The sequence below is a fragment of the Pristiophorus japonicus genome, chromosome 7, assembly GCF_044704955.1.
Source record: "Pristiophorus japonicus isolate sPriJap1 chromosome 7, sPriJap1.hap1, whole genome shotgun sequence".
Lineage (NCBI taxonomy): Eukaryota > Metazoa > Chordata > Chondrichthyes > Pristiophoridae > Pristiophorus > Pristiophorus japonicus.
In genome coordinates, this window is record NC_091983.1 from 50,271,731 (window position 1) to 50,289,633 (window position 17,903).

The following is a 17,903-nucleotide window of genomic DNA, read 5'->3' on the forward strand; positions in this document are numbered from 1 at the left end:
TACTTCTGCGGCTCGGTGTTAATTTTTTAAATCTCATAATACTCCTGTGAAGCACCTTGGAACATTTAACTATGTTAAAGGCGCTATATAAATGCAAGTTGTTGTTGTTATTTGGATGTCATTATTTCCACCATACTTCGAGATGTCACCTCGATAGGATTTCCTATATTAAGTGAGCAGCTACTAGGTGTATCAGGTCTCCAGTCACAGAAGTATTAACTATGCATTTCTACACTAGGTGGAGCTTCAAAAGCTCCAGGTTTCTGGAAATTTTCAGACTCTGTTCGCAATCTTGTTTTTCTCTTCAACTAAGTCAGCGTTTTAACTTTTATCTATGTTTTTTTAAAAACAAGAAGTTTATTTTTTACTCCTTCTCTAGGGGTTTGCCGTTCTTTTGCCTCCCACCACTCCTCTAAAATGTTAAACTTGATCAGGCTCCTACCTGCTCCTCCGGGTCTTCTCATCACCGATTCCTGGGGCTCAACAAAGCGCTGTCCCTGAAAAAAGATGTACTTTCCAAATATCTTTTTAATTTGAATAACTTTGTGTCCCCTTCACTGATGCTATTTGTCTAAAAGTTGTTATCTTTTTAATCACTCTGCCAGGCCCGATATTGCCTACCCCATTGGCTGGCAGTGCAGTCATCATGGCCAATATTTCGGGCCATTCCCTTCCCGACATGCTGGATCCCGGCTGGCGTTCTCGCTTCTGCCCAAAAACAACACTGCGCCGAATGTGATCCTGGCCCTCCATGCAGTGCCTCGAGCTCCCCGTGCAGCTGATATCCTGTCTCCCCTCACTGGTGTGGTGACACTGGTGTGCTGCTCTTTACCAAAGTTAAGTATCAAAAACATTTTTTTAAATCACAGCAGGCACTTTAGCTTTCCTTTGTGCTTCGAAGGTGCTTGCTACCAACTTCATATTTTAATCAAAAACAATAACCTTTGTAGCCAACTTAAAAAAAAAAATAATTTGTCCATTTAGGTTCTGGCCTGCAACTTTTAATTTTAATGTCCTATGCCGCTCCCCCCAACTCTCCTCTCTTTCCCAGAACTTTTCCTAATCTTTTCTGTTTTTTTGGTTTCTCCAACAAGATTGAGTGGTTAAATGGTGTGTAAATGGTGAACATGATGTATCTTATCTTGATGGGCTTAATGGGCTTTATCTTATTGTGTATGTGCATATTTCTTAACATCTCTAGTACAATTATGCCCCCAACATATGTGCCTTTGTATCTAACTGAGACTGAATACCTCATCTACATAGTGTAGGTGACTTGATGACCACAAATGAACATTTTACATACATAGCAATGAAACAATTAAAATAGAGAGGCCACACTGACAGCATCATTGAGCATCTGGTTTGATTATCATAGCAACAGGCCACCAATTGGTCTGGAATTTACCCATCTTATACTTTTCTTCAAAGCAATTTATGAATTTAGCCCAACATTTCTTTACCACTAAGTGATAAATTAAACACATTATTTTATATTATAGTATTTACTGGACAAGCTGACACAACGTCAAAAGCATTTTTATTTAAAAATGCTTTTTTCCCCACTGTTTCAGTAAAAGGGAAGATTCACAGAGAAATGACAGGCTCGTCTCACTCTCACAGCCAGTCTATAATGCAAGGCAATCAGTGGCATCCAGGGCATTGTCACCACCTGCTGTGCCAGCAGGCGAGCAGTTTCTCATTTGGAGTTTTATTTTAATTTAATTTGACTTCCCACTGAGAAGGCAGCCCTCAGGTCAAGTCTGGATTGCCATTATCCTTGTTTTCTTAAAAGCTATGTGGCCTTTAACTAATTTCTGTGTCCTCTTGTCTTACCCCTGGAGCTTTATTAGAGGTAACATCAAGGGTGGAACTCCCTGGAAGGCCAGTAAGCCCCAAGACTACACGATTGCATGCATAAACAAGGTCCATGCCTGATAAGGCCTGGCATGCAAAAGTATGACAATAAGAGGGCAGAGTTCATGAAATACTTATTATATTAGCTGAATATTTATTTGCCACAGCTGCCAGTACATACAATAAAGTTAAAATGTTAACACTGATCAGAGAACCACTGTGCTACAAATGTGGCAACACGATTTTATTTATAGTAAGATGTGTCAACATCCAGCATGACAAAATTGTACAAAGTTCACAATTTAAAAATGAATCATCACAGCAACTTGTGATTTCACACATTTATAGCAAAATTAAAATGTCAACAAATCCATGCTGTGTTGTACAAAAATAAATCAAACTTCAGTTCCACAGAGAGCACAATAAATAGTTTATACAAAATCCTGTCTTAATAAATGAATATCACTTAAATTAACTTAGAAATGAATATGAACAATAAGTTATTATAAATAAACTCTGACGAATCTGCAATAATCCTTATGAAATGTTAGCATTCTAATATGTGACACATCTGTGTTCACTATGTCGGAGTCACAGGTACGTTTTGATTCGATATTATGTACCAACATTAGATGAGCAGCAGATTTGTGCTTAAAATCCCTTTTCCATTTACATAGGTGAGAACAGTAATAATCCAAAAGTCAAACTAGCTCTTACTCTATTAAAAGCATTACTATATTGGCATAGAAGCTGCAGACACAATGCAGTGGAAAAAAAGGCATATGCAGTCAATGAAGAACAAAGCCCTAAAAGAGGCTAGGGCAAGTATATATGTATATATATGGCATAAGGTGAAAGACAAGCACCTTGCTTTAGCTCTCAAAAAGGCAATTCTGAACATGGCAGCTACAACTAATAGCACAACAGAAAGTGGGCACCGTGCAGGCTCAATGCCGCACAGACCCATGAGTAATTACAGAATCTTTTCCCAGCTAGTTAAGAATTTGTCCATTGGGAAAACTTTGCAAGTTTTGCACAACGACTATGAATAAAGTGCTGCTGGGATTATGTATTCACATTGAACATTTTATCATGTTTCCTGTCATGACAGCATTGCGCCCAGTAGTTTCCATTATGGCTGTCGCCGCGACGGTGGCCACATGGGCTTCTGTGTTTCGTTTGTTCAGACTCATGCGACTTTTGTCATGTGACTGATGACATCAGCAATTGCACACCTTATTACACTGTGGATATAGGACAAGGTAAGTGCAAAGTAGAACTGGCAGGTTTCTAGGGACAGTGACCCTGTAATTTCCAGTCAGATGAAATTATTAATAAGGTATAAAACCCATACTTCCTTCTACAGAGACCCATAGTACAGATAAACATGTACTGTAAACTGCAAGACAAATTAACTTCACAGAAAGTGTGCTGTGGCATTCAGTGGCCATCCTATGTTCATTGAAGTGCATTGCTGTAAGCATCTTATGGCCTACAAGGCTGCTGAAGTCACAACACCAATCAGTGCAGTGTGTAAGTAATCCTTCTGTCAAGTTACCTTGTCTTGGAGTTTAGCCCTGGGCCCTCACTGGGCTATGTTGTTTTTACCACTAACCCCACTGCTCTTTTCTTAACTAGAATTAACGCAGGATAGTGAGGACATAGGGTTATTCACCAAACGTTAACTAAAACAATCTTAAAGCTACTCATTATTTCATTCACTGTTCTAAAATCCCCAAACAATAATTTCATTTGAGTGTCCCCACCTAATGTTAATCCTTTTAAAACTAAAGCACATAATATTTTTAAAGCGTTGTTCAAAACTAGAGCATTTTCGCTACCAATCCTTGTCTATTAAACAATATGCACATAAATTCTTTTTTTTAAATTCTGTAAAACACAATCTCCCATATGAGACACAAAATCAGAGTATCCAAGTGATAGCGATACATAGTCAGATCATAGCTCACATGCTCCCAAGCTTTCTGTTATCTGTCAAATTCAATTTGTAATATTAAATCCTTCCCTTTTTGTAAAGCATTTGAAAGAATTCATATCCTATTCATTTTTTGTTCCGTCAACCATTCAAGAGTATACACTCAAAAAAAGTGTATACGTTGGCAGCTATAAACATTACATGGCATATTACACAATGTCATCTCATATGAAAACGTACAAAATGTGAATGTTTTTAAAAACTATATATTAAATGCAATTACTATTTTCAAAGCAGGACATAAAATCATTATGAAGTCTCCTACGCATAACACCTTTTGTAACAGAAATAAAGTTTCGATATTCAACACTGTCTGGTAAATTAGAGCAGCAAAAACGTGAGGCATCCTAGCAAGATCTCCCTTAAAACCAGAAAGAGGTCCTTAGACCTGAATTCCTTTTACAGCTTGCTTTATGTTTTCCAGCAGGGCCTTGTTTTCCGGGCTCTGATAGCGATCTTGATTTGTATACATGTCCGTTAAAGTCGTCACGTAGGCATCAAAATTCTGTTCGTTTATTGGATCCTACACAATGAAACAAATAACTGTCAGGTCCCTTATGAACAAAATCCCTGTCATGCAACAAATACGAATACTTTATACTAAGATACTGCACGCCATTGCATTTTTACAACAACAACTTGCATTTATACAGCACCTTTAATCTCATAAAATACACAATAAATAATCTCGAATAAACATGCCATGTAGTCTCATGCAAGTAAGAACCCCTTGCTGATTTGTTAATTTTTCAATTGCTCTAATTAATTTTTCTCGATAGTAAAATATCATACAAAGTTATGCTTCACCGCACCAGCCTCCACGTTCAACAGATTCTCCACCATTTCCACCACCTCCAACGTGATCCCACCACCAAACACATCTTCCCCTCCCTTCTCAGCATTCCAAAGGGATCGCTCCCTCTGTGACATCCTGGTCCACTTCTCAATCACCTGCAGCACCCCTTCCCCTTCCCACAGCACCTTCCCGTGTAAGCAAAGGAGATGCAACACCTGCCTTTTTACCTCCTCCCTTCCCACTGTTCAGGGCCCCAAACACTCCTTCCAGGTGAAACAGCGATTTACTTGTACTTCTTTCAATACACTGTATTCATTGCTCACGTGTGGTCTCCTCTACATTGGGGAGACCAAACGCAGATTAGGTGATCGCTTTGCAGAACACCTCCATTCAGTCTGTAAGCGTGACCCTGAGCTCACCTGTCACTTTAATTTCCCATACCATTTCAACTCTGATCTCTCTGTCCTCAGCCTCTTGCACTGATCCAATGAAGTTTAATGTAAGCTCGAGGAACAGCGCCTCATATTTTGTTTCGGCACTTTACAGCCTTCTGGATTCAACATCGGGATCAACAATTTCAAATCATAAACTCTGCCCCTATTTTTTTTCTGTTTTGTTCTCTCATTGATGATTCTGCCATCTCCATTTACACCCTATCTAGATTCATCTTTTGTTTCTTAACTTGTCCCATTGTCCTTTGGCCTTGCATCATCATTCTTTTGTCTCTTAATCTCTTCTGTCTTCCACCCTATCACAGACCTTCGCTTTTGTTCTTTCCTCCTTTCCCCCAGCCCCTACACTTGCTTAAAAACCTGTTACATCTCTAACATATTCCAGTTCTGACGAAGGGTCAACCTGTTTCTCTCCTCACAGATGCTGCCTGACCTGTTGAATATTTCCAGCATTTTCTGTCTTTATTTCAGATTCCAGCATCCACAGTATTTTGCTTTTTGTATGCTTCATCCCTATTTGTTCAATTTTAGGTTCCAGTGTATCTGTGTAGGTAATGCACTGTGTGTGGTTTCTATTTGTTAAATCAAGCATGTAACCAAGCTACAGCGTAGGTGTTCAAGGAATACAAAATAAGGATTTTGTGGTAATAGACAGTGAAGCTCTCGAACATATAATAGATCAGGACACAATAAAAGTTGCTTGTACCATTACTGCTTATTCGGATCTATTGTTCTGTATTCACCAAGGTAAGTGAGACCAGTGCTAGGGAGTAATACCTTTTAATTTCCCTGGTCATGTCAGGTTAATAGCAGGTTAAAATGATATCTAACCTGCCCTGGAAATGTGCCTTGACTTTGAACTCCGAGGAACCAACATGACATTTCAATTTCCCACACCCAAACTCCAATGTTTTAAAAATAGTGCAAAATAATTGGAAAGATTTGTGCTGTGCACGCTCTAGGGACAAGGTTTACACTGTTGAAACTAATTTCATTTAGGAACCGTACTACCATTAGAGAAATGGCTTTTATCATATTAATCTGAGTTAGATTGAAACTCAGGTTCCAGAGGTACAAGGACAACACGTTGACTGACCCATTGTACCCACGCCATGTGCTGTGGAACATAACAAATTTATATCGCTTTTAGCAAGGATGAAACAGAATTCCTTTGTGAGTAGCTAAGCTACATAGACTAGGAAGGCCCAGGCCTACATTGAGTTAACTACGCTCAACAGTTTGGCAGTGGGACTACTACAATTGGCCTTACTGAATTTAGTACACTGAAACCCATGCTACATCAACTTTAAGATTGAATTCTGCCTATGATCGAAAACGTTTGATAAACACAATTGTTTCTGTTTGCAAACTAATGGAGTAATCTCCAGGCTTTTGTCTTCTATTTTGACGGTTTAAGCTATTTATTTTAAAGAGCATAACATATCCATCAAGATATTGGACTTGTAAAAATGGGAGACACATTCAGAAACTAATACTGCACAGCATAATTTATAGGCTTTAGGTCTTTAACATCAATATAAAGCTAGTTATAGAAAATCAGACTTTTAATGTGTAGCCATCAGCCCTCTATTAAAATGATTATTTGCTTCTTGAAATAAAGGGGCAAATCTATGGTAGATGTGAGGTTATCCATTTTGGATCTGAGAAAGACAAATCAGAATATTTTTTTCAATGGTGACAGACTGGGATCTGTAGCAGAGCAAAGGGATTTACGTTTCCATGTGCACAATTCACGAAAAGCACAGGTACAAAAAGGCTAATGGAGCCAGCTCTACCTCACCACCACCTCCCTCGACCCTTCCACGGTCTCTAAATTGTCAGACTGCTTGTCCAACGTCCAGTATGGGATGAACAGAAATGTTCTCGAATTAAATATTTGGAAGACTGAAGCCATTGTTTTCGGTCCCCGCCACAAACTGCGTTCCCTAGCCACTGACTACATCCCAATCCCTAGCATCTGTCTGAGGCTGAACCACACTGTTCGTAACCTTGACGTCGTATTTGACCCTGAAATAAGCTTCCGACCACATACCCACAGCATAACTAAGACTGTCTATTTCCATCTCCGTAACATTGCCCATCTCCGGCCCTGTCTCAACTCATCTGCTGCTAAAGCCCTCATCAATGCCTTTCTTACCTCCAGAATTGACTATTCCAAAGCACTCCTTGGCTGGCCTCTCACATTGCACCCTGCATAAACTTGAGGTCATCCAAAACTCGGCTGCCCGTGTCCTAACTTGCATGAAATCTCATTCATTCATCACCCCTGTGCTCGCTGACCTACATTGGCTCCCGGTTAAGCAACAACCTTGATTTCAAAATTCTCATCCTTGTTTTCAAATCCCTCCATGGCCTCGCCCCTCCTTATCTCTGTAATCTCCTCCTGCCCGACAATCCCTAAGATATCTGCGCTCCTCTAATTCTGTCCTCTTGAGCATCCCTGATTATAATTGCTTAACCATTGGTGGCCGCGCCTTCAGTTGCCTAGGCCCTAAGCTCTGGAATTCCCTCCGTACACCTCTCTGTCTCTTTACCTCTCCTTCCTCCTTTAAACCGCTCCTTAAAACCTAACTCTTTGACCAAGCTTTTGGTTATCTGCCCTAATTTCTCTTTATGTACTTTGATGTCAAATTTTTGTCTTGTACTACTCCTGTGAAGCACATTGGGACGTTTTACTACATTAAAGGTGCTATATAAATACAAGTTGTTGTTGTTATTCATTCTTATTGGTAATCTTCCTCCGCGTGATGTCTATCCATGGGGGAGACTAGAACTAGAGGGCATGAGCTTAGAATAAGGGTCCGCCCATTTAAAACTGAGATGAGGAGAAATTTCTTCTCTCAGAGGGTTGTAAATCTGTGGAATTCGCTGCCTCAAAGAGCTGTGGAAGCTGGGACATTGAATACATTTAAGACAGAAATAGACAGTTTCTTAAACGATAAGGGGCTAAGGGTTTATGGGGAGCGGGCAGGGAAGTGGAGCTGAGTCCATGATCGGATCAGCCATGATCTTATTGAATGGCAGAGCAGGTTCGAGGGGCCGTATGGCCTACTCCTGTTCCTATTTCTTATATTCTTATGTTCTTATGGTCCTAGCATGTTAATCGATGAGACTTCCAAGGCTGAGCATTAGATAACTGATTAATTAATTATCTCTCCAGCTATTCTTTTGTAAAAAATGAAAATCATATTTTCACAGATGAAGGATATTTTCACATTTTATTTAACACACAGTGATACAATTAATATCAAAAAACCTCAGATATTTGTTAGCTAAAAGAAGTGATGCCCGTTTTTCCGATGGGGAATTTTGGGGCTGAGAATGAGCCTGTGCTATTGATGTGCTTGGGTCTCACTTTAATTGTCTATTTATTTAAATGAGATCTTTTAGGCCCATGGCATGCGAGGATTACATAGGATATACGGCATAGCAACAGGCCATTCAGCCCAACCAATCCATGCCAACATTTGTGTTCCACATGAGCCTCCTCCCATCTCTTCACCTAATTAAAATGGGCACTTTTGGGTTCCTGAGGCCTGGCCAGTCGAACTGAGCTCCTTGTAGTCCATTATTTGTTTTTGCTGTGAACATGCCATTTTTGGACTTTGGATTTTTGGATTTTTCTGCTGATGATTTTCTTCAGTATTCCTGGTCGTTGTGGACATTTTATATAGCACTGCACAGAGTGGTACCCTTGATCATTTCTTGCTGGTTTTCAACCGTGCTTAATGGTTCATTTGAGGTAGAGCAGTTTTGCTTCAGAGCTTCAACATTTCGCTCCAATATATTTCCACAAGTCCACGGGACCGGTTCCAGTTTTAGGCACATGGCAGGTGGTCGGTGGATGGAGGGTGCCTGCTGCGTTGTGAGGCCCGAGCCCTTTTGAGACCTGCCCCTCATTTGTACGTTGCCAGCACGATACTGGGGAGGCTGAGAAATTGACTGGCTGCTATGTGGAGCCAGCCAACAGTTGGAGCCTGGATGTTGAGAGAGAGAGAGAGAGAGAGAGAGAGAGGCGATCCCAGGAGAATGCTCGCACGGGGCTGTCATCAAGGCAGTGGTTTTTATTCTGGGCTCAGGAGGAGCACTCAGTCCAAACTGGCAGCAGCAGAAGCATCAGTGCAAATGGGGCTGTAAGGGAGCCGACACCATTCTCAGGCGGTTACGGCACTGTTTATGACTTGGCAGGGGCACCCAGAATCAGCCCCCACTTTTGCAAATTATCATGTGAATAATCCAGTCAGTGTCCCTTTAGTCTTCAATCTTATGTTGGGTGGTAATTTTACAAGTTGGGGAACTAGCGCCTACCGGAAGCGCATATTGACTATTCAGTCGTGCACTGCCCATGAGTTGCTGAGCATTCCAATATGCGCTACCTGTGGGCAAGGCTCTCTAGTGAGAATGCAGACTCATAAGTTTACCATTATGGCCATTATGGTTGAAAGATGTGTGTGCATCTGAAATTGCAATATCTACTGCAGGTGGGCAAGGCTTACTACTGGCACAGATTCCTAACAAACTTGAACACAGCATAAATAAGCTAACCAGAATTAAGTGACGGAAAGTAGATTCTATACCAACCTTTTCTTTATTTTGGTTGTCTAATACTTGGAGCAACAGCATTTGGTTGCACTTACAAGTGAGAAAGTTTAAGATGGAATTTAAGTTTTAAAGCATTTTGATACGAATATAAGTTCCTGCGTGTGTAGGATTTCAAAAACCATCATCTTCTCTGAAGCTGTTTGTGACTTAGCTAATCTTTTCTATTTAGATAGGGCAGGTTTTCCCCTAGCATGAATGACATGAAGATGAATGAGGTGTAGACCTCTGTGCCAGAAAAAACATAGCAGTAACTGAGAAGATATCACTAGCCACGGAGAGAGGTATGGTATGAACATGATTGGTGCATTAGAATAATTACAACCAGTTGTTTTTCTGCTTAGAGAAATTTGGATGGATCAGTTAACAAACCGGGCATGTGGGCAGTTAAAATGAGTAGATTACTTACCTGCTCGTAACTCGACCTTTCACGCCATTTACAGCTTGAACCTGCAGAGTCTTATAAATTTATGCAGATCGGGGTCCTATTACGTCAAAATAACCCCGATTGCATTTCATCTGCGTTCTGAGTGGGCAAACCTCCCATCAGGTGAAGCAAGTCTGCAGACAGAAGCCCACCAAGGTAAGTTTGATGTGTGAAACTTCCATTTGTGGCGCCAGGGGGAGTAGGGAACCTCCTCTGGGCACCACAAGGAAGGTTGTTGCCTCCCTTGCCCCGGATACCCCTCACCCTCCCTGGAAACCCTCCCAGAACTCCCTCCCTGCTGTTTACCTGCAAACTGGTCGGCGGCCTTTGGCTCTTAGATCCTACCCTGCCAGTAGCTGCTCTCGTCCACTTACTGTCCAAGGGCGGGAAGCGGACTGAAAGCATTTAAATGAGGCACGGGGGTTAAAATACCCCGGCCCTGAAACTTAGGCCAGTGAGTGCATTTCGCACTTGCCCAAAACATAGAAACATAGAAACATAGAAAATAGGTGCAGGAGTAGGCCATTCGGCCCTTCAAGCCTGCACCGCCATTCAATGAGTTCATGGCTGAACATTCAACTTCAGTACCCCATTCCTGCTTTCTCACTATACCCCTTGATCCCCCTAGTAGTAAGGACCTCATCTAACTCCTTTTTGAATATATTTAGTGAATTGGCCTCAACAACTTTCTGTGGTAGAGAATTCCACAGGTTCACCACTCTCTGGGTGAAGAAGTTCCTCCGCATCTCGGTCCTAAATGGCTTACCCCTTATCCTTAGACTGTGTCCCCTGGTTCTGGACTTCCCCAACATCGGGAACATTCTTCCTGCATCTAACCTGTCTAACCCCGTCAGAATTTTAAATGTTTCTATGAGGTCCCCTCTCATTCTTCTGAACTCCAGTGAATACAAGCCCAGTTGATCCAGTCTTTCTTGATAGGTCAGTCCCGCCATCCCGGGAATCAGTCTGGTGAACCTTCGCTGCACTCCCTCAATAGCAAGAATGTCCTTCCTCAGGTTAGGAGACCAAAACTGTACACAATACTCCAGGTGTGGCCTCACCAATGCCCTGTACAACTGTAGCAACACCTCCCTGCCCCTGTACTCAAATCCCCTTGCTATGAAGGCCAACATGCCATTTGCTTTCTTAACCGCCTGCTGCACCTGCATGCCAACCTTCAATGACTGATGTACCACGACACCCAGGTCTCTTTGCACCTCCCCTTTTCCTAATCTGTCACCATTCAGATAATAGTCTGTCTCTCTGTTTTTACCACCAAAGTGGATAACCTCACATTTATCCACATTATACTTCATCTGCCATGCATTTGCCCACTCACCTAACCTATCCAAGTCGCTCTGCAGCCTCACAGCATCCTCCTCGCAGCTCACACTGCCAACCAACTTAGTGTCATCCGCAAATTTGGAGATACTACATTTAATCCCCTCATCTAAATCATTAATCAACCCCAAAGATCTTGAAGAAAGACTTTTTCTCTGACAAATAAGAATTCTTATCACTGTATTATGTTGTAGATTTTAAACAGATTGGACAAATATTGCCGCAAGACACATTCTAGTAATTTACTGTGTAAATTTGTAAAATGATTGCAGTTCTGTCATGCCATCATTTTGATAAATGCGCAATATAAATATTTTTAATTTAGACCTTACCATGTGTGGCAGTTGGATGTTGGCCAAGCTATGGATTAGAGACTGACTGAGATTGGCCAACTCATGCAGAAGGGACTCGTTCTGTTGTTCAATTGCTTTGTTTTCTTCTTCTATCGTTTTTAGGTTATTTTCCATTGTTGTGATCTGAAAAGCAAAGTATACACTACCAATCAGCAATCTTAAAGGCAAAGTATACAATACCATAGTAATCTTAAAGGTAAAGCACACTTTACCAATTAGTAATCTTAAAGGTAAAGCATACAATACCAATTACTAATCTTAAATAAAAAGCATATAATACCAATTAGTAATCAAAAAATAATACAATTAAGTAATCTAAAAACTAAATATACAATGCTAATTAGTATCCAAAAAGTAACATGATCAAAAAATAGGGAAAAGTTCCAAACCAAATTCAGAAGCCAAGGGCCTTGAAATTCTCCTGTGCGAAGATTAGTATATAAATGCTGAGCATGCTCCTACAAAATTCCTTTATTTTGAATGATTTAACACCCGCATTAGAATTGTGAATAAAGGAATTTCATGCAAATGCATCAAATGCTCGTATGCTAATCTTTGTTCAGCATCATTTCAAGGCCAAGGTGAATTGAATTGGGTCAGCTTGGGTTCATTCATAAATTCTTGACTTTTGCCTAATTCAATTGCTTTTGTGTTTGGATGGCCTGTCATTTAAAAACTGCTCCTCCATAGCCTGAAAATTAGTGTTGGCAATATTAGTGGACGAAAACTTAACCCTTCTCCATGACATTCCTCGGTCCACTATTTTATTAACTTATTAATCCACTTGGAATAAACAGATTAATGCCCGTACTAAAGTAATGGGCAAAGGAATATCATACCGACATGTTAAAAGTTGATGTGCTAATATCGCCAACAGTAATTTCAAAGCATGTGTCTATGCCAGCTTTGTGAAAATCAGGCCATCAGCATCCCACCATAAGAGTATTTAAAAAGAACAGTGCGTGTCTGTGGCTGGAGCCTAGTAATTGATAGTAGTCCAATGGAAGGCATTCAATTTCGGACAGTTTAGTACTGGAATCTAATCCGTGACAATTTGGAAGTTAAGAGTGTCCCATTCATGGTTATCTAATGTAATGATGTATCCACTTTGTCTGGCAAAGCTGATGGGCTGATAATGCTGCATCCAGTCCCAGGTTGTACAAAAATAGTTACGCACGTTGTTTTCCTACAAAATATAATAAGGGAGGGGGGCGGTGGGGGAATTGTGAATGTAAATCCATCTTCGTTGGTGGCCGAGGAAGATTCAAACACTGAAGATTATCCCTATTACGTCCTTGTAAATTAGTAAAAAAACACCTTTCCTTCTTTTTAGCAGATTTTCTAAATATTGCTAAGAATATTCATTTGGTGCTGGTTTAGTAATTCACTAAACTGCTGAGTGGTAGTAAGTGGCTTCACATCTGGTGATCTCAGTCAGGTAACTCTGAGAATAGCAGAGCAAAGGCCAGCAGATGCTTCCCCACCGGCTCAGACTTAAAACGTCATCATGCAAGTCAACCTGGGACACTCCGGAAGAGCTCTGAGTAGCCTGTTACAAAGTGGCAAAGACAGCAGATCACCTACCCCCCTCTCAGCCAGGGATTGATGCATGGTGTGGGGGACCTAAAGGAGGGAAAATATAAATGAATAAATGCTTTCTATTATATAATATTCAAGTAATTTATTATAGAGAATTTCAGCTGAAGAGTACTTTGAGACTCTTGTTTTGCAATTATTCTTTGGCTACAACACTTTGTACATACATTAGTTCCACCGTATACAATATGAAAAGTACCGTGTGAAAGAGACCGAGTTTTATGATGACTTATGTACCAAATGTTGCTGGACACCATTCCATGGGAGCGGTAGTAGTGTTCATTTGTGCTGATCTACTCGACCACTGAGGATGCAGTTATATTGTCTCTTTTATGTCACTGTGAAGTAGCTTCCCCTTTTCAGTAACACTAAAGTGACAGTCTAACTCTCAAGTCAGGCCCTGATCTGACTCTGGAACACAGCAGTGCGATCACTTCCGTGAGCCTAACTCTCACTGTTTGGGTTTGATGCCGCATTAAGTTAACTCCAGTGCACGGTCGCACTGGGTTTAAAAAGTGCTCAGTTGCTCTTTTGAACCATTTGAGCATTTAAAAAAATAAATGTAAGTAATGTTTTAAGAAAACTAATGCTCCCTCTCACACTTTAAGAACATTGGAAGATTTACGACCAGGAGCAGAGCTCCCTCCTGGTCCCCAGAAGGTGGTTCACAACCTGCAGCATAATTCAGGTGTTGATAGTTGCAAATCACACTCTGCAGTGACCATTTCAGATCACTAGCCCATATTCAGTGTCTGATAGGTTGTTACAGCTTTGTGAGCTGCTTCATTTGTGATGGTTGGAGCATGTCCCACACCCTTGGTGTACAAGCAATGTGGATAGTATTGCTGACCAATCAGTGGCAATAGGCAGGGACAGAGATCAGATTTTTAACCAGATTCCTGGCTCTGCCTTTGGTCTGTGCACAATTTTGCTTGGATTGTTTCAATCCACTTTGGCCAAGTGGCAGGGGCTGGCTATCGTCAGCTGGATGCACTGATGGACTGTTGGGGGACAGTGCAAGAACTTGCCTATGTTTGGGTTGTGGGGGATGGGTGGGGATGGATGGGTTCACGATGGAGACACCCAGGAATCACTCTGCTGGATCTGATCCGATTCTGTGCTAAATGATTATTTTTTTGTTGATATTACGCACCACCTTTTTGCCAGAAGGTTTTTGGGCTTTTTGGGCATGCATAGAATGCTGAGATTTTTTTTAAAAGAAATGCTACCTGGGTTCTAAGCTTGATCATGTCTGCTTCCACCTGGGAATTAGATTCATTTAATTCCTTAATTTCTTCATCCAGCTGCTTGATTTCTTCATCATTCTCTATCCCTAGGGAATAAAATTACAAGTTAAAAATCACAGGTAATTGTTGAATTACTACACACAGGTCAGAATTTTCATTTTACTCACCGAGATATTAACTGCAGATATAATCCATCACTTTAAAGTTTTTTGAAAAAAAAAATATCAACCTGAAGTTTCTTTAATCTTAACATTATATCTCATGTTCATCTATGTTTAAGAAAGTGCTAATATTGACACAAACTTTTACAATCTTAACTTGTTAGGGAGGGAGGCGGGAAATCACTGGCGGATCCTCTTAAAACCATCCCTTGATTTGTGAATTCATATTCAGTAGTGGTGTTTAAATGTGCCAGTCTGATCCAGGTATAATCAAAAATTACAGAACAGAAAGTGTGAACATCAGAACTTGCTGCATGTTCATCACTGCTGGTTTTCCTTTATCATTGTTGTCAACATAACTTTCTCTTGGAGCAGCAGCCATTATAACATAGAAACATAGAAACATAGAAAATAGGTGCAGGAGTAGGCCATTCGGCCCTTCTAGCCTGCACCGCCATTCAATGAGTTCATGGCTGAACATTCAACTTCAGTACCCCATTCCTGCTTTCTCGCCATACCCCTTGATCCCCCTAGTAGTAAGGACCTCATCTAACTCCTTTTTGAATATATTTAGTGAATTGGCCTCAACAACTTTCTGTGGTAGAGAATTCCACAGGTTCACCACTCTCTGGGTGAAGAAGTTCCTCCGCATCTCGGTCCTAAATGGCTTACCCCTTATCCTTAGACTGTGACCTCTGGTTCTGGACTTCCCCAACATTGGGAACATTCTTCCTGCATCTAACCTGTCTAACCCCGTCAGAATTTTAAAGGTTTCTATGAGGTCCCCTCTCATTCTTCTGAACTCCAGTGAATACAAGCCCAGTTGATCCAGTCTTTCTTGATAGGTCAGTCCCGCCATCCCGGGAATTAGTCTGGTGAACCTTCGCTGCACTCCCTCAATAGCAAGAATGTCCTTCCTCAGGTTAGGAGACCAAAACTGTACACAATACTCCAGGTGTGGCCTCACCAATGCCCTGTACAACTGTAGCAACACCTCCCTGCCCCTAACTACACATATGCTTTAATCAAAATCTACTCAGATCCTTGCGAATGCCACTCGAGCCTATTTTTACTGCCAAAAACAAGTGGAAATACTTTCTAGCTGCCTCTTTCCTTACTACCCAGCATATCTTCCTCAGCGGTAACAAATTAAGGTTTCAGCTGCAACACATTTTCCCAAACTCCCTATGATCTGAATGTTGATGTTCTGAGAGAGGTTACATCACCAAACAATTTGCATAGAGTATGAGGCAGACCAGATGGTCTCAACAGTAGTAAGCACACTTTTACCAAGCAAAACACGTACTGATGGCCCAGATTTTGTGTGGCGAATAACGGCAAGGCTAATGTTATGACGGAGTAAATTGAAGTACAACTTCTGGCGTCCTCACATGCACAGTTAAACACGGAAATCTGGAAGTTGCTGTCAGAGATACCCTGCTCCTCCACAGTCTTCGCCGATAGACTCAGCACTGAAATCAATGCAACAATGTGAACTTAGGGTACATGCCCATTAGTTCCCCACTAAACACGGCAGAAAAAGTTAGGGCTGGTGCATTCAGGAGAAAGTGATTTTTTAACGACATGCTCTGGCCATGAAAGTTTAATTTTACAAGTGTGAAGTCTTATTCCTTCAGAATTTAATTTGTGTTGGAATTTAAAAAAAATATATATATTTTACTTTCTCTGTCTTTTTATCTCTCTCTTAATCCCATCTGTCTTTCCCAATCTTTATTTTGCTTTCTGTACATGATTTAAATCTAATTCATACTTCCTGTTTTATATTTCCTGGTTTAGACTCCGTGGCCGCAATTTTATGAACCTCGTCAGATCTGTGACAGGTGACTTCGGTGGTGGGTCCCGAACCCACTGCCGTCTCCAACCCAGCCTCTGAAATTAATTTACATTGATTGGGCTTGTTAAGCCAGTGGAGTTTGCCAGCCAATTAGAGGAAGCGGGTCTGGTGACATCAGTTGATGACACATCATCAGCCGGGACCATGGCCAAATTTGGTTTGACAGTTGTGCTGTCAGTGTTCTACAGCATTGAGATGTCGCAAACACTGACAAGCACTGCACAAAGGTGCGGGACTGCACCCAGGTTCTCCCAACACTCCCTCCATATGCTTATGTAAGGAGCTACAGCGCGCAGGGAGGTCCTCTTCCCTTCCCATTGGTGGAAGAGACCTCCCCAGGAGACCAGCACAGCCTGACTGCACATTGCACAGGAGGGTTCAAGCAAGGATGTCGTCAGGAGGACCTGAGTGCAGTGCTGCAAATGTTTCAATGATCTCAGTAGATCACAAAATGTTAGTACAAAGCCACACTCATAGAAACATAGAAACATAGAAATTTATAGCGCAGAAGGAGGCTATTTCAGCCCATCATGTCCATGCTGGCCAACAAAGAGCCGCATGGCCCTTGGTCAGCCGTCCTAAAGGTTACATATAAACCTATGAACAATGATGGAAAGGTAAAGAGCACCCAGCCCAACCAGTCCGCCTCACACAACTGCGACACCTCTTACACTGAAACATTCTACACTCCATCGAAAACGGAGCCAATGATCTTCTGGGAGAGGCAAAAGCCAGATAAAAACCCAGGCCAATTTAGGGAGAAAAAATCTGGGAAAATTCCTCTCCGACCCATCCAGGCGATCGAAACTAGTCCAGGAGATCACCCTGGCCGTATTCCATTCTCTGCAGTACTTACCATTATATCTGCACTGTCCAACAAAAGGTCATCCAGTCTAATCCCAATTACCAGCTCTAGGTGTGTAACCCTGCAGGTTACTGCACTTTAAGTGCCCATCCAACCATCTCTTAAAAGTGGTGAGGGTTTCTGCATCCATCACTCTTCCAGGCAGCGAGTTCCAGATCCCCACAAAACCTTCCTGTTATGTATGTTAACTGGGTTTTACCTGCCACCAGAGGGTGCGACTGTCGGAGTCCTAATGGTCACTGGCAGACACGTGCAAGCTGTGTATATAATGTTGGCAGCCATGTTGAATCCTCACTTTGAGAATTAATAAACAAGAGTAAGGTCATACCTGAACTAA

General features: G+C 41.4%; 1 protein-coding gene across 1 annotated transcript in view; it reads right to left on the reverse strand.

The window, feature by feature from the left end:
* Positions 1–4,235: 4,235 nt before the first annotated feature.
* The window catches only part of myt1lb (myelin transcription factor 1-like, b), a 432,704-nt gene continuing 419,036 nt past the window's right edge, over positions 4,236–17,903 (reverse strand). Inside the window, exons 20-22 of the mRNA XM_070884356.1 lie at positions 14,668–14,771; positions 11,822–11,965; positions 4,236–4,376 (exon numbers count right to left, since the gene is read on the reverse strand). Coding sequence (XP_070740457.1) covers positions 4,236–4,376; positions 11,822–11,965; positions 14,668–14,771 — 389 coding nt within the window. The remainder of the gene's footprint in view (positions 4,377–11,821; positions 11,966–14,667; positions 14,772–17,903) is intronic.